The sequence below is a fragment of the Hyperolius riggenbachi genome, chromosome 11, assembly GCF_040937935.1.
Source record: "Hyperolius riggenbachi isolate aHypRig1 chromosome 11, aHypRig1.pri, whole genome shotgun sequence".
Taxonomy (NCBI): domain Eukaryota; kingdom Metazoa; phylum Chordata; class Amphibia; order Anura; family Hyperoliidae; genus Hyperolius; species Hyperolius riggenbachi.
The window spans coordinates 223047380-223062827 of record NC_090656.1 but is presented as its reverse complement, the minus strand read 5'-3'; the positions used below and the strand labels follow the sequence as shown (position 1 = coordinate 223062827).

Below are 15448 nucleotides of genomic sequence, written 5' to 3'. Positions count from 1 at the left end.
AGTGCCATTGACGTTCTTTTCCTGTTGTTGCTATAGCTAAACGCAAATTGCTTGGATGTTTTTCTAAAAGAACAAAATATAAGAAGCTCACAACTGTAACCATCTGCTATAGAGATGCAGCGAGGGATCCAGTCTTCCTCTTGCAGTAAGCAGAGATTCTGCTGTGTCTTGCAGGTAGCAATCCCTGCGCCGTCAATAATGGAGGATGCTCCCATCTCTGCTTCGCTCGAAGTGTCGACTTTGTGTGCGCCTGTCCTGATGACCTGGAGTCAGACCTCTGCTCAACAAGTGAGTAACCCTCCTCCTCTCTAAAGAGCCCTTTAGTCACCAAGTAAACTAACGTGATGTCATGTCTTCCCTCTCTCCCCCTCCCGCTTCAGGAGTTGTGGCAAACCTGGTATATAAAGCTATGTTAGACCGTTAATGACCCACCAATGTTCCGTCCCAAACTGTCCACTGAGACCCACAGCTCCATCTTGTATACAGTCTACCTCTCGTGTCCACACTTGGACTTTAAAATGACACCTGAAGTGAGAGGTACATGGAGGCTGTCATATTTATTTCTTTTTAAACAATACCAGTTGCCTTTCAGTCCTGCTGATCTCTTTGGCTGCAGTAGTGTCTAAATCGCACCAGAAACGAGCATGCAGCTAATGCAGTCAGGAATATCTGATCTGCATGCTTGTTCAGGGTCTGTAACTAAAAATATTAGAAGCAGAGGATCAGCAGGACAGACGGGCAATGTGCATTGTTTAAAAGGAAATAAATATGGCAGCCTCCATATCCCTTCCAGTACAGGTGTGCTTTAAACTTGGGGGGGGGGGGGGGGGGGGAGGGTCACACTGTAGTCACTTCCTGTCTGAGTCAGGACCGAGTCAGCCCTGTCTATCTCATCATGTTACATGTCACCTCAGGTATCCTTTAAGGTGGCCATACACCTCTCAATCTGCCACCAAATCGACCATCAGATAGATCCTTCCCTGATTGAGTCTGTTCATAGAGGAATATCTTGCCTGCCCACACACATTTCCAATAGATTTCAGCATGTGGATATCCACTCCCGGCCCTGTGGTGAGTGTTGAAGGCCCACCTGTCACGCAGGGACAAATCCTCGCCTCTACCCGTGTCCAGCGTCTTTTTTAATTGCCACCCACGAGCGCTTGCACCACGTAACACCGCTGCATGCAGTGACGTCAGTACTTACGCTGGTGTCACATAGTACAGGCACTGGGTGCCAATGAAGACAGACACCGGACAGGAGGTGAGGATTTGCACTTGCATGACAGATGTGCCCCCAGCACTCACCACGGGCCATGGGTGGTGCATACACTGGGAGGAGACCGGCCGGGACTTTGTCGGTCAGCAGGAAATCAACACCTTTGCCTTATTTTTCTCTTCTTTCTGTTTTAGTTCCAGGATTTTTACCTTCAGCTCCCCTTCCAACAAACAACAGCGAGAAGATGTTTGGGCCGTTCAGTCCCGACACGCAGAGCGAGCGCGGCGAGGCCACGCCCGGAGTGACGGCTGGGAGGTAGGAGGGGTCGGGAGGGAGGAGTCAGGAGGAAATGGATAGTAATAAGTGAATTTGTATGTGGATGTCTGACATCTCATAATTCCTTTTCCAGCTGTTCAGACGAGGATGCGTCCAGGGGTCTCTGCACCCCCATCGGGGCTGTGCCCGCCAGTGCAGGTACGGGGTCCGCCTAATGCTAAATAGTATGACGTGTTTTGTTTTTATTTATTTTTTTATGCTGCTGATTATTAAAGAAGTCCTAGATTCATTAGAAATCTGCCTGAAACTAAATTGACATTTCAATATATTAAAAAACAAAATCACTGTATTGTAATCCCTGTCTGTGAACAATCTGTTTTTGAAATGTAAAAAAGAATTACAAGATCTGCACCTGTAAAGCCTGGGCTCCCCTGCTTGGTTGGGATAGTCTATGAGATGCTAATAAGTCTGAGCTGATGCTAACATTATGTAGCTGTTGCATTTTATTGGTCTATGTCAAAGCACCATAACTTTGCATCAATTTGGGATTATTCACATCTCATAGTCCATCTGGAGTGGCAGGATGCTCCATCACTGCAGTGCCCTGTGGCTTGGGTTGTGTCCAGTAGGCATGCCCCCCAACCGTCCCGGATTGGTCGGGATTCTCCCAATTTGGGGGGGCTCTCCCGCTATCCCGGGAAGCCCCCCTTAAGTTCCGGGCCGGCTGGGGAGAGAAGACGGAGAAAAATAAATGATCGAGGCGCCAGCCGCGCCAATAAGGGATGCGGGTGCCTGCTTTATTCCTCCCTCCCTTCCTCTGAATGCCCCCACCTGCTGTGAATGTGTGCCCCCCCCCCCCCCCCCCCCCCTGAAGGTAGTGTGTGCGAAGCGGAGCGGTAGGTCCTCTTACCGCAATCATGTGCACGGGCAACTAGTCTCTACTTCCTGTGACGTCATGGTAAACAGGAAGCAGGAGACTCCAATTGCCGGTGCGCATGGATTGCGGTAAGAGGACCTACCACTCTGCTGCGCACACACTGCATACGGGGGGGGGGCACACATTCACAGCAGGCGGGGGCACTCAGAGGGAGGGAGCGAGGAATAAAGCAGGCTCCCGCATCCCTTATTGGCGCGGCTGGCACCTCGATCATTTATTTCTGTCTTCTCTCCCCAGGGCAATCTCCTCCCCACACAGGGGCACCTTTATCCCCACCCACAGGCATTCTCCCCCCCCTCCACTGACGACCCCCCCCTACCCACTAGCACCCTCCTCCCCCACCCACTGGCACCCTCTTCTCTCCCCAGGGCAATCTCCTCCCTACACAGGGGCACTTTCCTCCCCAACCACGGGCATTCTCAGCCCCTCCGCTGACGACCCCCCTACCCACTAGCACCCTCCTCCCCACCCACTGGCACCCTCTTCTCTCCCCAGGGCAATCTCCTCCCTACACAGGGGCACTTTCCTCCCCAACCACGGGCATTCTCCCCCCTCCACTGACGACCCCCCTACCCACTAGCACCCTCCTCCCCACCCACTGGCACCCTCTTCTCTCCCCAGGGCAATCTCCTCCCTACACAGGGGCACTTTCCTCCCCAACCACGGGCATTCTCCCCCCCCCCCTCCACTGACGACCCCCCTACCCACTAGCACCCTCCTCCCCACCCACTGGCACCCTCTTCTTTGCTAACTGGCACCCTCCTCCTACCCACTGACACCATCCTCCTACCCACTGGCACCTTCCTCCCCCACCCAGTGGCACCCTCCTTTCTACCCACAGGTACCCTCCTCCCCACCCAGTGTCACCCTTCTCCTACCCACTGACACACTCCTCCTACCCACTGGCACCCTCCTCCCCACCCAGTGTCACCCTCCTTTCCACCCACAGGTACCCTCCTCCTACCCACTGGCACCCTCCTCGTCACCCTGCTCACTGGCACCCTCCTCTCTGCCCACTGACACCCTCCATTTTCCACTAACACCCTCCTCCTACCCACTGGCACCTTCCTCCCCACCCAGTGTCACCCTCTCCCACCCACTGGCACCTTCCTCCGCAAACTCATTCCTCCCATTGTCACCCTCCTGCAAAAGCAGGGGTGTGGCTTAAGGCCGCACAGGGGGCGTGGCTTAAGTGTCCCTCATTCACATTTTCAAATGTTGGGAGGTATGCCAGTAGGAGGGGTTGTGTCCTGTGGGTTGGGTTGTGTCCAGTAGGAGGGGGTTTGTCCTGTGGGTTGGGTTGTGTGCAGTAGGAGGGGTTTTGTCCTGTGGGTTGGGTTGTGTCCAGTAGGAGGGGTTGTTTCCTGTGGGTTGGGTTGTGTCCTGTGGGTTGGGTTGTGTCCAGTAGGAGGAGTTTTGTCCTGTGGGGTGGGTTGTGTCCTGTGGGTTGGGTTGTTGTGTCCTGTGGGGTGGGTTGTGTCCAGTAGGAGGGGTTGTGTCCTGTGGGTTGGGTTGTGTCCAGTAGGAGGGGTTTTGTCCCGTGGGTTGGGTTGTGTCCAGTAGGAGGGGTTTTGTCCTGTGGGGTGGGTTGTGTCCAGTAGGAGGGGTTGTGTTCAGTAGGAGGGGTTGTGTTCAGTAGGAGGGGTTGTGTCCTGTAGGAGGGGTTGTGTCCTGTAGGAGGGGTTGTGACCTGTAGGAGGGGTTGTGTCCTGTGGGTTGGGTTGTTGTGTCCTGTGGGTTGGGTTGTGTCCAGTAGGAGGGGTTGTGTCCTGTGGGTTGGGTTGTGTCCAGTAGGAGGGGTTGTGTCCTGTGGGTTGGATTGTGTCCAGTAGGAGGAGTTGTGTGCTGTGGGTTGGGTTGTGTCCTGTGGGTTGGGTTGTGTCCAGTAGGAGGGGTTGTGTCCAGTAGGAGGGGTTGTGTCCTGTAGGAGGGGTTGTGTCTTGTGGGTTGAGTTGTGTCCAGTAGGAGGGGTTGTGTCTTGTGGGATGGGTTGTGTCCTGTGGGTTGGGTTGTGTCCAGTAGGAGGGGTTGTGGGTTGGGTTGTGTCCAGTAGGAGGGGTTGTATCCTGTGGGTTGGGTTGTGTCCAGTAGGAGGGGTTGTGTCCTGTGGGTTGGGTTGTGTCCAGTAGGAGGGGTTGTATCCTGTGGGTTGGGTTGTGTCCAGTAGGAGGGGTTGTGTCCTGTGGGTTGGGTTGTGTCCAGTAGGAGGGGTTGTGTCCTGTGGGTTGGGTTGTGTCCAGTAGGAGGGGTTGTGTCCTGTGGGTTGGGTTGTGTCCAGTAGGACGGCTTGTGTCCTGTGGGTTGGGTTGTGTCCTGTGGGTTGGGTTGTGTCCAGTAGGACGGGTTGTGTCCTGTGGGTTGGGTTGTGTCCTGTGGGTTGGGTTGTGCCCAGTAGGAGGGTTTGTGTCCTGTGGGTTGGGTTGTGTCCAGTAGGAGGGGTTGTGTTCAGTAGGAGGTGTTGTGTCCAGTAGGAGGGGTTGTGTCTTGTGGGTTTAGCCATATTGATTACTTTTTAAGATTCATGATAATCTATATGTTATAATGTGATGTTTCTGCTTAGGGGACAGACTGCGAGTGCCTCACATCATTGCCGGATCGCTGTCTCTGCTCTGTCTGCTGCTTCTCATCTGCGCTCTGCTAATCTACAGGTGAGTATGAGGAGAGGAACTCCCGGGGAGGCTGCAGGGGAATTCCGTAGTGCTCTAGAGAATAAAGGTGCCCATACAGCTAGAGATCGACCATGAGACAGATCTGATCAGAGAGGGATCTCTTGGCTGCCCATGAAATCTATCAGAAAGCGGCCTAGCACCACCCCACAAATGTAAAATGCCCCCACCCCCCGTGCAGTGTAAAATCTCACCTGCCCCACTGTCGCGACTCCCAGCCTTTTCCACCTTCACCCTTGTGACCACCGTTACTGCCTCGCATCCGATCAACCACATCGAATCGAGATTTCCCAGCATGCTTCATCAATACATTCACTGATTTGTGTCTCATAAATGTTACCTCATCGGTCAGACATGCTTATTGCAGCACTGATTCTCATCAGATTCAAGGAAATTATCAAATCGGATGATCGAATGGGTTGCAATATTGCTAGATATACAGGCACTTTAAAGATAACCAGAGTCGGAAAATCATAATAGATTTATACATACCTGTGGCTTCCTCCAGCACCATCCACATGGATCGCTCCCACGCTGCCGTCCTCCGCCGCCTTTATCGCCGGTACCGGGTCCCGCCACTTCCGCCGGATGCGGCCAGTTGTACTCATCCACAGGGACTCCCTCCGTCTTGCCAGCGCTTGCTTTATGCATGCGCCTGTGCAGTACGGAGAGAGTGCACTGCGCTTGCATCGATTGGCGCTGACGGACCGAAGTGGCGGGACCCGGTACCGGCGGATAGAGGCAGAGGACGGCGGTGTGGGAGCGATCCATGCTGATGGGTCTGAAGGAAGCCCCAGGTATGTATAAATGTATTATGTTGTTCGTCTCTGGTTCTCTTTAAAGGACAACTGTTATCAGAGGGCTAGGGAGGCTGCCATATTTATTTCCTTACAAGCAATACCAGTTGCCTGGAAGTCCTGCTGATCCTCTGCCTCTAATGCTTTTAGCCATAGACCCTGAACAAGCATACATCAGATCAGGTGTCTCTAACATTATTGTCAGAAATAAGATTAGCTGCATACTTGTTTTTGGTGTTATTCAGACACTACTGCAGCCAAATAGCATGGCTGCCAGGTAACGGGTATTGTTTAAAAGGAAATAAATATGGCAGCCTCCATATGCAGCTCATTTCAGTTGTCCTTTAACGCACTGCTCCAGAGTTAATACAATAGACAGGCTGTTCTTGGGGGGAAGAAGGGGTGTGTGGCTTATAACTGTGGCCACAGTAAAACATGCCAGCAGCATAAAGTTGACATGACCTCTGCTATCTACAGACATCGGCGAGCCAAGCTGTCAGATCCAGCGCTGGGGACCCTGACCTATAGCAACCCGTCTTATCGTACATCCACTCAGGAGGTGAAGATCGAGGCTGTGCACAGACCGTCAGCTTGTCACCTCCAGCGGCACCGTAAAGAGGTGAGTCCTGGTCCTCGGTGACGTGGCCGGATGTCATAGCTGATTATACATCTATATCCCTGCAGGCCTGAAGTTGTGTGCATCAGGTTTCACTGGAATGAGGGTTTTCTGGGTGGGGTAGAATTGTGCAGACCCGGGCCCCGTCATAGTTACAAAATAAACTAAAGTGGAGCTCCGTCCAAGACCAACTCTGTATAGAATCTGCATGGACGGGAAGCCTGGTGGCTGAGCTCGTCTGTCACTTCCTCCTTCTGTGACATGACAGGAAGTGCCTCCAGGGTGGGACACAGATAATTTAGCATCCCGCCCCTACCCCTGCTAGGGCAGCCAGGACCCCCCAGCTTCTCATGGTGGCCACCGTGCCAACTACTCTGTGGCACTTCCTAGGTGGCCAGTTTGTTCCCATTTCCTAATTGGGGCTTTTTTTTGGTGGCTGTTGGATGCCCAGTCCAGAACCTTAAAGGGGAACTTCAGCCTAAACAAACATACGGTTATTAAGTTACATTAGTTATGTTAATTAGAATAGATAGGTAATATAATCTCTTACCTACCGTGTTTTAAAAGAATAGGCAAATGTTTGTGATTCATGGGGGCTGCCATATTTGTCATGGGGGCAGCCATTTTTTTGGTTGAAAGGAGGTGACAAGGAGCAGGAGACACAGTTCCAACTGTCCTGTGTCCTGATTACCCCTCCCAGCTGCGCACCCCAGGCTTCAAATGTCAAGTTCAAAATGTAAAACAAAAAAAATTGCACCAAAACAGCAGAACATCAGAAATCCCATCATGCTTTGCACAGCATCAGGTGAAAAAAGCCCGGGCAGTTTTCTTCTGTGCAGCTAAAAATGAGGCTTGTATAAGAGAAAAAAAGTCCTGATGCTGTGAAACTGTTAAAGAAACACCAGGCTTTTTCAGTGCTGCTGAGTCGATTTTTAGTCCAGAGGTTCACTTTAAGACAAAAAAATTAGATACTTACCTAAGGGGGGGGGGGCTGCTTAGGCACCCGCAGGGGGGGGGACTTAGGGTAAGGCACCACCAGGGGGGGAGACTTAGGGTTAGGCACCACCGGGGGGGGGGGGGGGGTGGAGACTTAGGGCTAGAAACCATTGGGATGGGAGGGGGGGGGTGTCTGTGTAGAGAATGCAGGCATAAAGAGCAGTGAGAGAAGGATACAGGCCACACCAATGAGGGTCAGGAGACAGACCAACCCTGATGTGGCTGCTGTGGGTGGAGTTTCACCTGTAGGAGGCCGGACAGTAAGATTAGAAGCTCTGCCCTTGTGGTTATACCCAACCTGCTCAGATGTAAAGCTTCCTGTTTCAGCTGTGTGTCTATAGGAAATGAACACTGTACTGCTTTCTGTGTGTCATTCAGATGCATTCTCTTTGTGCTCATGTTTTTGGTGCATTTTATCATCCTATTACTGTCAAAATCACTGCTCAGCGCTCTGCGTATGATAGGGTAAGAGAAAATAGATGTAGAAAGTGGTGCAAGGGGCCAAACTCTCTGTACAACACAATACTGCCATCTAGTGGTAATATATTACACTGCATAGATTTAGTGGGCTATGTTCAGGATGTTTTGCTAAGGATGTTAATTTTGTGCTGATGACGTGTTGTGCCCCTGTCCCCCAGGGTCACTTCTCCAAACAAGGACACCATGAGCGCCTCACCCACCCAACTTTGCAATTGCTCCTACCACCCTGACCTTGTGCTCCCCTTTCTGCTTCCCAATTAGGGCCCATTCACACTTGAGCGTTTTGCTGGCGATTTTCGGCAAAACGCTAGCGCTTTTCAAATCGCTAGTGTAATTAATGTCTATGGGCCCGTTCTTACTTGGGCGATTTGCGTTAATTGCCCAAAAATTGCCCAGAAATGCAAACAAAAGGCGTTGCCTGCACCATTTTCAGGCGATTTCCCAACGATCGCGTTTAGTGCTATAGAAGCGCTAAGCACAATCGCCAGAAAATCGCCAAGTGTGAGCGATGTTTTTTTTGGCACGATCCACCAAAAATAGCCAGAGCAAAATGCTAGCAAAAGCGCTAGCATTTTGCTTACAGAAAATGTGAATGGGCCCTTACTGTGAGTATCGCACATTGCCACAGCAATCTTGCTCAACCCCACATTCCAAGCCATTCCTCGCTCAAGGGGCAATCATTTTTATTCAGGTGAGAAGGTCCAGAGGTACTTGCCCCTGACTGTGAAGCATGAGGTCATGAGTTTAACTCCTGGGTCAGAGAAAAAAATTAAAAACAAAAATGCCTTTAATACTTTTTTTTTTACCTGGCTTATAGAAGCAGTTACATGATCACTGGGCCCCGCCAGTCCCTTCCCTTGTTTCTGGGTGTGGAGGAGGATCACTGGTGCCACTACAATGCTGGCTTATGATGTAATTTCCTGTTTGCATTTCTCACCAGGATAAAGGTTTGCATCATGGCGGCTGTAAGATATCAATGGCTGGCAAGATACTAATTTAGAATAGTGGGAATCAGTGGTCAGGTGGCCGCATCTGTAGACCTGAGAGCATTGTTGATGACGGGCAGCTGTGGCTGAGGATCTGGGTTGTTCTGGGGGCAGATGGTGCCTATATGTATGCTTTCATGGTATGGGATTTGTGGCTTGGGATTAGCTCCCTGGAACTGCATTGATGCAGGAGCCCAGGTTATTGGAGCCAGCGACTCACTGTGACTCTCTAGCACCTTACTGTGACTCTCTACCACCTTGTCACTTGACCAATCCTTGTCATACTGTCTCATCCACTGCAGCACCCTGTCCCTCCCGACAGTCTCTCTCCTTTCCTCTTCTGAGTCTCCTCTCTACCTCCAGGTATTGGTTGTTGCTGCATGCCAGTGATTTGCTGTCCGTGTCTCATTTCAGCCAGTCGTCACCCATGGGCATGTCCTCTTGCAGTCATGTGATGTCATGTCTTTCCTCCAACTAATCTGTCCCCCGGGAACTGCATCCTTGTGTGTGGAGTTCCGAGTCGCACATACTGCACTGCTTACCTCAGGCACACACAGTTCGGCATTAAAGTGTGCCCCCGCAAGAAAGTCAGTAATGTGCAGGTTACAGCTATAGCGTAGGAATGTCCTTTCCCGCTATCTGTGTGCTTCCTACAGGCACACAGGTTAGGACATCTTATCAGGGAGAGAATAAGCAATGATTATCACTACAACCCAATCTGACCAGGGAGAGAATAAGCAATGATTATCACTACAACCCAATCTGACCAGGGAGAGACCGGGATTCATAGCACTGGGCTATTAATCCTTAAAGTGGATCCGAGATGAAAAACTAACTATGACAAGTAACTTGTCTGTATATCTTTTCTACAGTTTAGATAGTTTACACAGCAAATCTAGCTGCAAACAGCTTCAACAGTATATAATTATTTCTTCCTGTGATACAATGAGGGCAGCCATGTTCTGTTTGTCACATTACACATAGGCAAGCTGATCTGTATCTCTAGCCCTCGGCCTGTGAAAACTTCACTCCCCTCTCCTCCTCACTCCTCCCCTCTTCCTCTGAAATTTCTGGCTAGTGACGCCTCCTCTTTCTGCCCAGACTGAGCTCCCATAAGCCCTTGCTACATGGATCTGAGAGTACCAAGGCACAAAAGGAGCTGTGGGCGAGGCTTGTTTAGTTTATAGGGAATTAGAGTATTAAAACAAAACAAAGTATTTAGCTTGAGGAATGCCCTATAAACTATATGAAAGGAACACAATTCTGCAATGAGTAAAAGTTTATCTCGGATCCACTTTAAGGGACCAATATAGTGAAAAATTGTAAAATTTGAAGCAGACCTGAGCTCAGAACTTCCTCTCTGCTCTAAAAGATAAACAGCATAATAACCTTAAAGGAAGACATTTCTTTGTTACAGCTGATACAAATCCTGCAATAAATCTGCAGTGTGTCTATTTCCTGCTTACATGGAAGCAGACATAGGGTTAACATCCTGTGTTTACAAATTAGCTGCTCTGCTGAGGCAGCCAGCTGACACAAGTGAGAGAGATCAAATGACAGTTGTGATGAGGAGGAATTAGATAGACTAAACTCTTTAAATACATACATGGTGTGTTTCTCTTATGTTTTCTTTTTGTCCTGTGCAAGAGTTCAGGTCCACTTTATTGGGAAAAACGTGCACCAATAGTCGCTGGTCATCCAACGATATCTGCACATATGTTTTCATGTCAATGATAATCCCCCAAACAGACCCACCAGGATAGATCGTTCATTGAAAACTGTCATTGATTGTTTTCTTTTCACATTGTGGGGCTGTTTTTCAGCGAATGATTGTCTGACAACTTTTCATGGATTGTTCGTGTCCAACAACTTTTATGTAGAATGTGTGACTCGGTTCTCAGCCTAGGGAGGCGTTGTGGACACCTATGCCGAGAATCTACAACCTAACCTGTACAGCAGCCTCAATGCACTGCCAAGGGTTTTGAAGTACTTGATCATTTCGGTCAAGGCCGTTTTTACCTCCACCCATCCCATCCGCTCAAAACCGATGCACTGTGTGCCATGCCAGAATCACACCCCTCCTCCCATAGCAGCAGGACACATTGCTAGCCTATAGGCTAGAGATGCATCTTAACAGTTCTAGGCATGAACTGAGCGATGTAGTCCTGATCCCTGCGCATAACCAGGATTTTGCGTGTTTTCGCACCTGAACTACTGAGGAAAGGTCACTTGCATTTTGTAAAGGGGATGATGGCTTTCATATTCTTCACTTCAGATTCCCTACACTGGTTTTTCATATCTGTGTGTGCGTATGGCTTTAAATCTGTCGCTAAGTGTAAAACAGTAATCTGCCTGCATGTTCTCTTTTGTGTTCATTCTCTGCAGTGAATATTTGTTTTTTCCTTGTTGGCTGTCAAGCAAGATATTGAAGCTAACAGATTTCTCAAACTCCTCATGGGCAGTAACCCTGCTGTATGTAGTTACACATGATTGGCTAAACTGTAAACATGTGATTTTTATCTCCTCTTGGGCAGTAACCTTACCATGTTTACTACACATAATTGGCTGCCTCCTTATTTATTTATTTTGTTAACAACTCTTTTTAAACTCCTCATGAGCTGCAACATTGCTTGGTTTACTAGCAAGGTGTGATGATTCTTTGTACTTTTAAAGAGACACTAAAGCGGAAAAAAATATGATATAATGAATTGGTTGTGTAGTACGGATAATTATTAGAACATTAGTAGTAAAGAAAATATTCTCATATTTTTTATTTTCAGTTATATATACCGTATATATTTTTTTTATAACATTGCATCATTCTCTAATATTTGCAGTTTACACACTACCCCGCATTCTAAATGATTTTACAAGGCAGGCTAGTGAACGTTTGAACTTTTCTCTGCAGAGAAAAAGAAAATACAATGACTGACACTTGAGATAATAAGCTTCAAAAGACATAGCTCTCTGCGACTTTGAAAGTCCTGGAGCTCGATGGCTCTTTTGCATAGCTAACTGGAGTTTCTTAACTCTTCCTGTACTGGAAACAATATTAGACTTATGTCTCTGCTCCTAATGTTTTATTTGTTAGCTGTACCACACATACAGATCATTATATCATCATTTTTTTTCTGCTTCAGTGTCTCTTTAATAAAAGGTCATTGATGTGGGCTGTAACAATTTTCTTTTATATTCACTTACAAATTGTTGTTTTTTACTTGAGCAGCTCTGAATTTGGGTAAAGCCTATTAATTGAAGCTCATGGTGGGCTAGATTACCTTTTTTGAAATATCCTGGTACTGCTCATTGTCCTCGGGTCCTCCCCCCATGGTACGTATTAGTCCGTCGCCTGTTAGCTGGGCACAGGGTGAGCTGAATAATGGCTCACCCTGCCGCCACGCTAATTCCCGGAAACGTTAAATACTTTTTCCCCTCCAAGTCATAGCAACTCGGAGGGAGGAGTAATTGCTGAATTCCCATATTCGACTGGAGGATTCCGTTAAATATGAAGACAACGGGGAATGGGGAGCCCCACCGAGGACTACAAGTAGTGCCAGGACTCATCTAAAAAGGTAATCTAGCCAACCATGGCCTTCAGTCATTTCTTTAGTCCCCAGTTTAGGGGTACGGTAAGTAGATGTGGGTACTACCAACCCATCACACCACTCACGGAATATCTGCTTTGTTTGCAGGCTGTTCCCGACAACGGTTTCACCAAAGAAAAGATCAGGATCTTGGAGGGTTTCGGTTTGCTTTCCGGGGATGAAAGCGAATGGGACGACCTCAAACAGGTGAAGCCGTCCCGGGCGAGCATCCTCCGGGACCACGTGTGCATCAAGACTGACACGGTGTCTTTACAAGCCAGCACGGCCTCCCTCGACCTAACGGAAACCCAGCAACTACTCCAGGAAGAGCAGTCCGAGACCGGCAGCGTCACACTGCCACCGAGCCCCGAACGTCGCGTCTCCTTACCAGACACCGGCTGGAGGGGGCAGCACTTGCCGTCCACGGAGAGTGAGGTGTGAGGCACCACGGGACATGAGAGGTCAGGGCTGGAGGTGGCACGGATCTGATGTACCCCAGCCCAGTATTACTCAACTAATCGGGAGTCTCTGTATCTTCTTTGAGTGTTCAGCTTGGGTTCCTCCCTCTTGGGACAAAACTGGACGTTCCTAAGGTTGCCCATCATGTACCCGCCATCGGAGCGGCTCTCTGTTTGCCTATTTTGGTACGCGCCTTCTCGTGTGTCACGTTTTAGCTGCTGTCTTCAACCTCGTGGGGGCAAAATCGCACATGAACACTCCAGAGACCGGACTTGGTCAACCATGAGTGGTCCACCACTTTCTTTAGGTACGGACAAAGAATGTTCATTGGTCAACACAGAAGCCCAATGACTCGCTGGCCCTGCAGACTGGCCTTGTGACCCGGATGGTATTTTGCATCGGATATGTAAAGACTGATGGACACCAGCATCTGGGTATCCACGGCAAGACGCCATAAACTAACTCAGAGCTTACACTCCACGCATGTTCCTCCACCTACAACTAAAGTCCCGCGGGCCTGCCAGCGCAGGAAATGGGCCGTCGCTGATTCTCGAGGGGTTAAAAAATAAATGAAATAAAAAAAAGAAAGTTCTAATTTTTATACTAAGCCGGAGCAAAAAGAACTGTCTGCAGCGAGTTGTTTGTTTTATAATGTTTTTAACAATGACTTCAATGGATATTTTTTTTTCTATTTTATTTAACCACTGTATTTTAGACTTGTTGTGATAACTTAATATAAAAATAGATTTTCGTATTTGTTCTGCGTTATTTTTTGTTTGGAGCTGTGGGAGAGGGTCTATCGCCTTGTTCACACTGTGGCAGAACTGCAGCATGTACCACGGATACGGTGTATCACTCGGCCAGTCCGTGGGATGGAGACGTGGCAATCTGTGGGATAAGTGGCAACACATCTAGTTTCCCCAAAAACATTGCGTAGGGCAGGTTTGTGGACTGCAGAAATGCAACACAGAACGATGGATGGTTTGTGAACAGGCTTAAAGGGAACCAGAGACGAAGCACCCTTGTGTATTTTACCATATATATCAGTAAGAACATTAGAGAAAACACCTACCGTGCTCTCCGTTTCATCCTCACTGCTATAAGTGTCTGTTATCAGCTGTGATAAGAATCACGGACTGAGCATTCAGTCTGGCTTTGCAGGGAATAATTATAGCTGAGTCATTATAGCAGAGCCACAAGGGGGCAGGCATGGGCTTGAAAAGACACCAGAGAAGACAGACTCAGCTATAATCTTTCCGTAGCAAAGCTAGACTGAGTGCTCAGTCGGGGATTCTTATCAGAGGTGATAACAGATTAGGTGTTTACTGTCATGTTCCTACTGATTTATAAGGTAAAATACAAGAGGGTGCTTCATCTCTGGTTCTCTTTAAAGGGAACCTAAACCGAGGAAATAAAAATGGCAGCCTCCATATCACTCTCACTTCGGGTTCACTTTAACAATGAAATGTTGCCACAGTGCAGACCGATGACTGGATAAAATGGACGTGGAGAAAAAAAATAAGAAATTGCCTTTGTGAATAAAATTCTGTTCTTTAAAGGGAACCTGAAGTGAGAGAGATATGGAGGCTGCCATATTTACTTCCTTTTAAACAATAACAGTTTCCTGCCAGTCCAGATGATCTATTTGGCTGCAGTAGCATCTGAATCCCACACCTGAAACAAGCATGCAGCTAATCCAGTCAGATTTCAGTCAGAAATCCCTGATCTGCATGCTTGGTAAAGCGGGAGTGTCACCATAAAAATCAAATTTCAACATCAACTGGTCTAAGTGTATTAAGTGATAAAGATGCTAATCCTACATTCAAAACTTTTAAATCTTTTCCTGCTTTTAAACTTTTTTCCAATGTTATGGTTTGGAGTTATCACATACCTTAGGAGCGCTGGCACTTTAATTGCCATTGCCATCGGCTGTTAAAACAGTTGCATACTGGGGGGGGGGGGGGGTCTTTTTATCTATAGTATATTCCTACACTTCCCTTTATTTCCCCCGTCATCTAATGACATAAGACCGTTCAATACAATAACATTTCTATAGCGCTTTTCTCCCATAGGACTCCAAGCGCTTAGGCTCTTTCAGATTCAGTAATTGGTAGTAGGATGAAGTATTCACACAACAAAAGTTATATTTCTGCAAATGCCAAACTGAACAGGTGGGGTTTCAGTCTGGATTTAAACACGTCCAGGGATGGAGCTGTCCTGATCTGTTGAGGCAAGGAGTTCCAAAATGTAGGGGCAGCATGACAGAAGGACTCTGGGACCAAAAGTTTCCAAGTGGACTCTGGGTATGACTAGATTATTAGAACCTGTGGATCTGAGAATGCGGGGATTGCTACGCAGCTGCAACATATCTTTCATGTATCCAGGGCCCAGATTATTCAGTGAGTTAAATGTCAGTAGGCCGATCTTGAATAGGA

General features: G+C 48.3%; 1 protein-coding gene across 2 annotated transcripts in view; it reads left to right on the top strand.

The window, feature by feature from the left end:
* Positions 1-13771, top strand: part of LRP4 (LDL receptor related protein 4) — a 132737-nt gene extending 118966 nt beyond the window's left edge. Inside the window, exons 33-39 of one of the 2 annotated variants that reach the window (XM_068260916.1) lie at positions 175-288; positions 1411-1531; positions 1626-1690; positions 4990-5077; positions 6370-6511; positions 9273-9333; positions 12663-12730. In XM_068260916.1, coding sequence (XP_068117017.1) covers positions 175-288; positions 1411-1531; positions 1626-1690; positions 4990-5077; positions 6370-6511; positions 9273-9314 — 572 coding nt within the window. In that variant the 3' untranslated portion in view covers positions 9315-9333; positions 12663-12730. Of the gene's footprint in view, positions 1-174; positions 289-1410; positions 1532-1625; positions 1691-4989; positions 5078-6369; positions 6512-9272; positions 9334-12662 lie in introns of both variants that reach the window. The other variant, XM_068260915.1, reaches the window with a different exon arrangement.
* The last annotated feature ends 1677 nt before the right edge of the window (positions 13772-15448 follow it).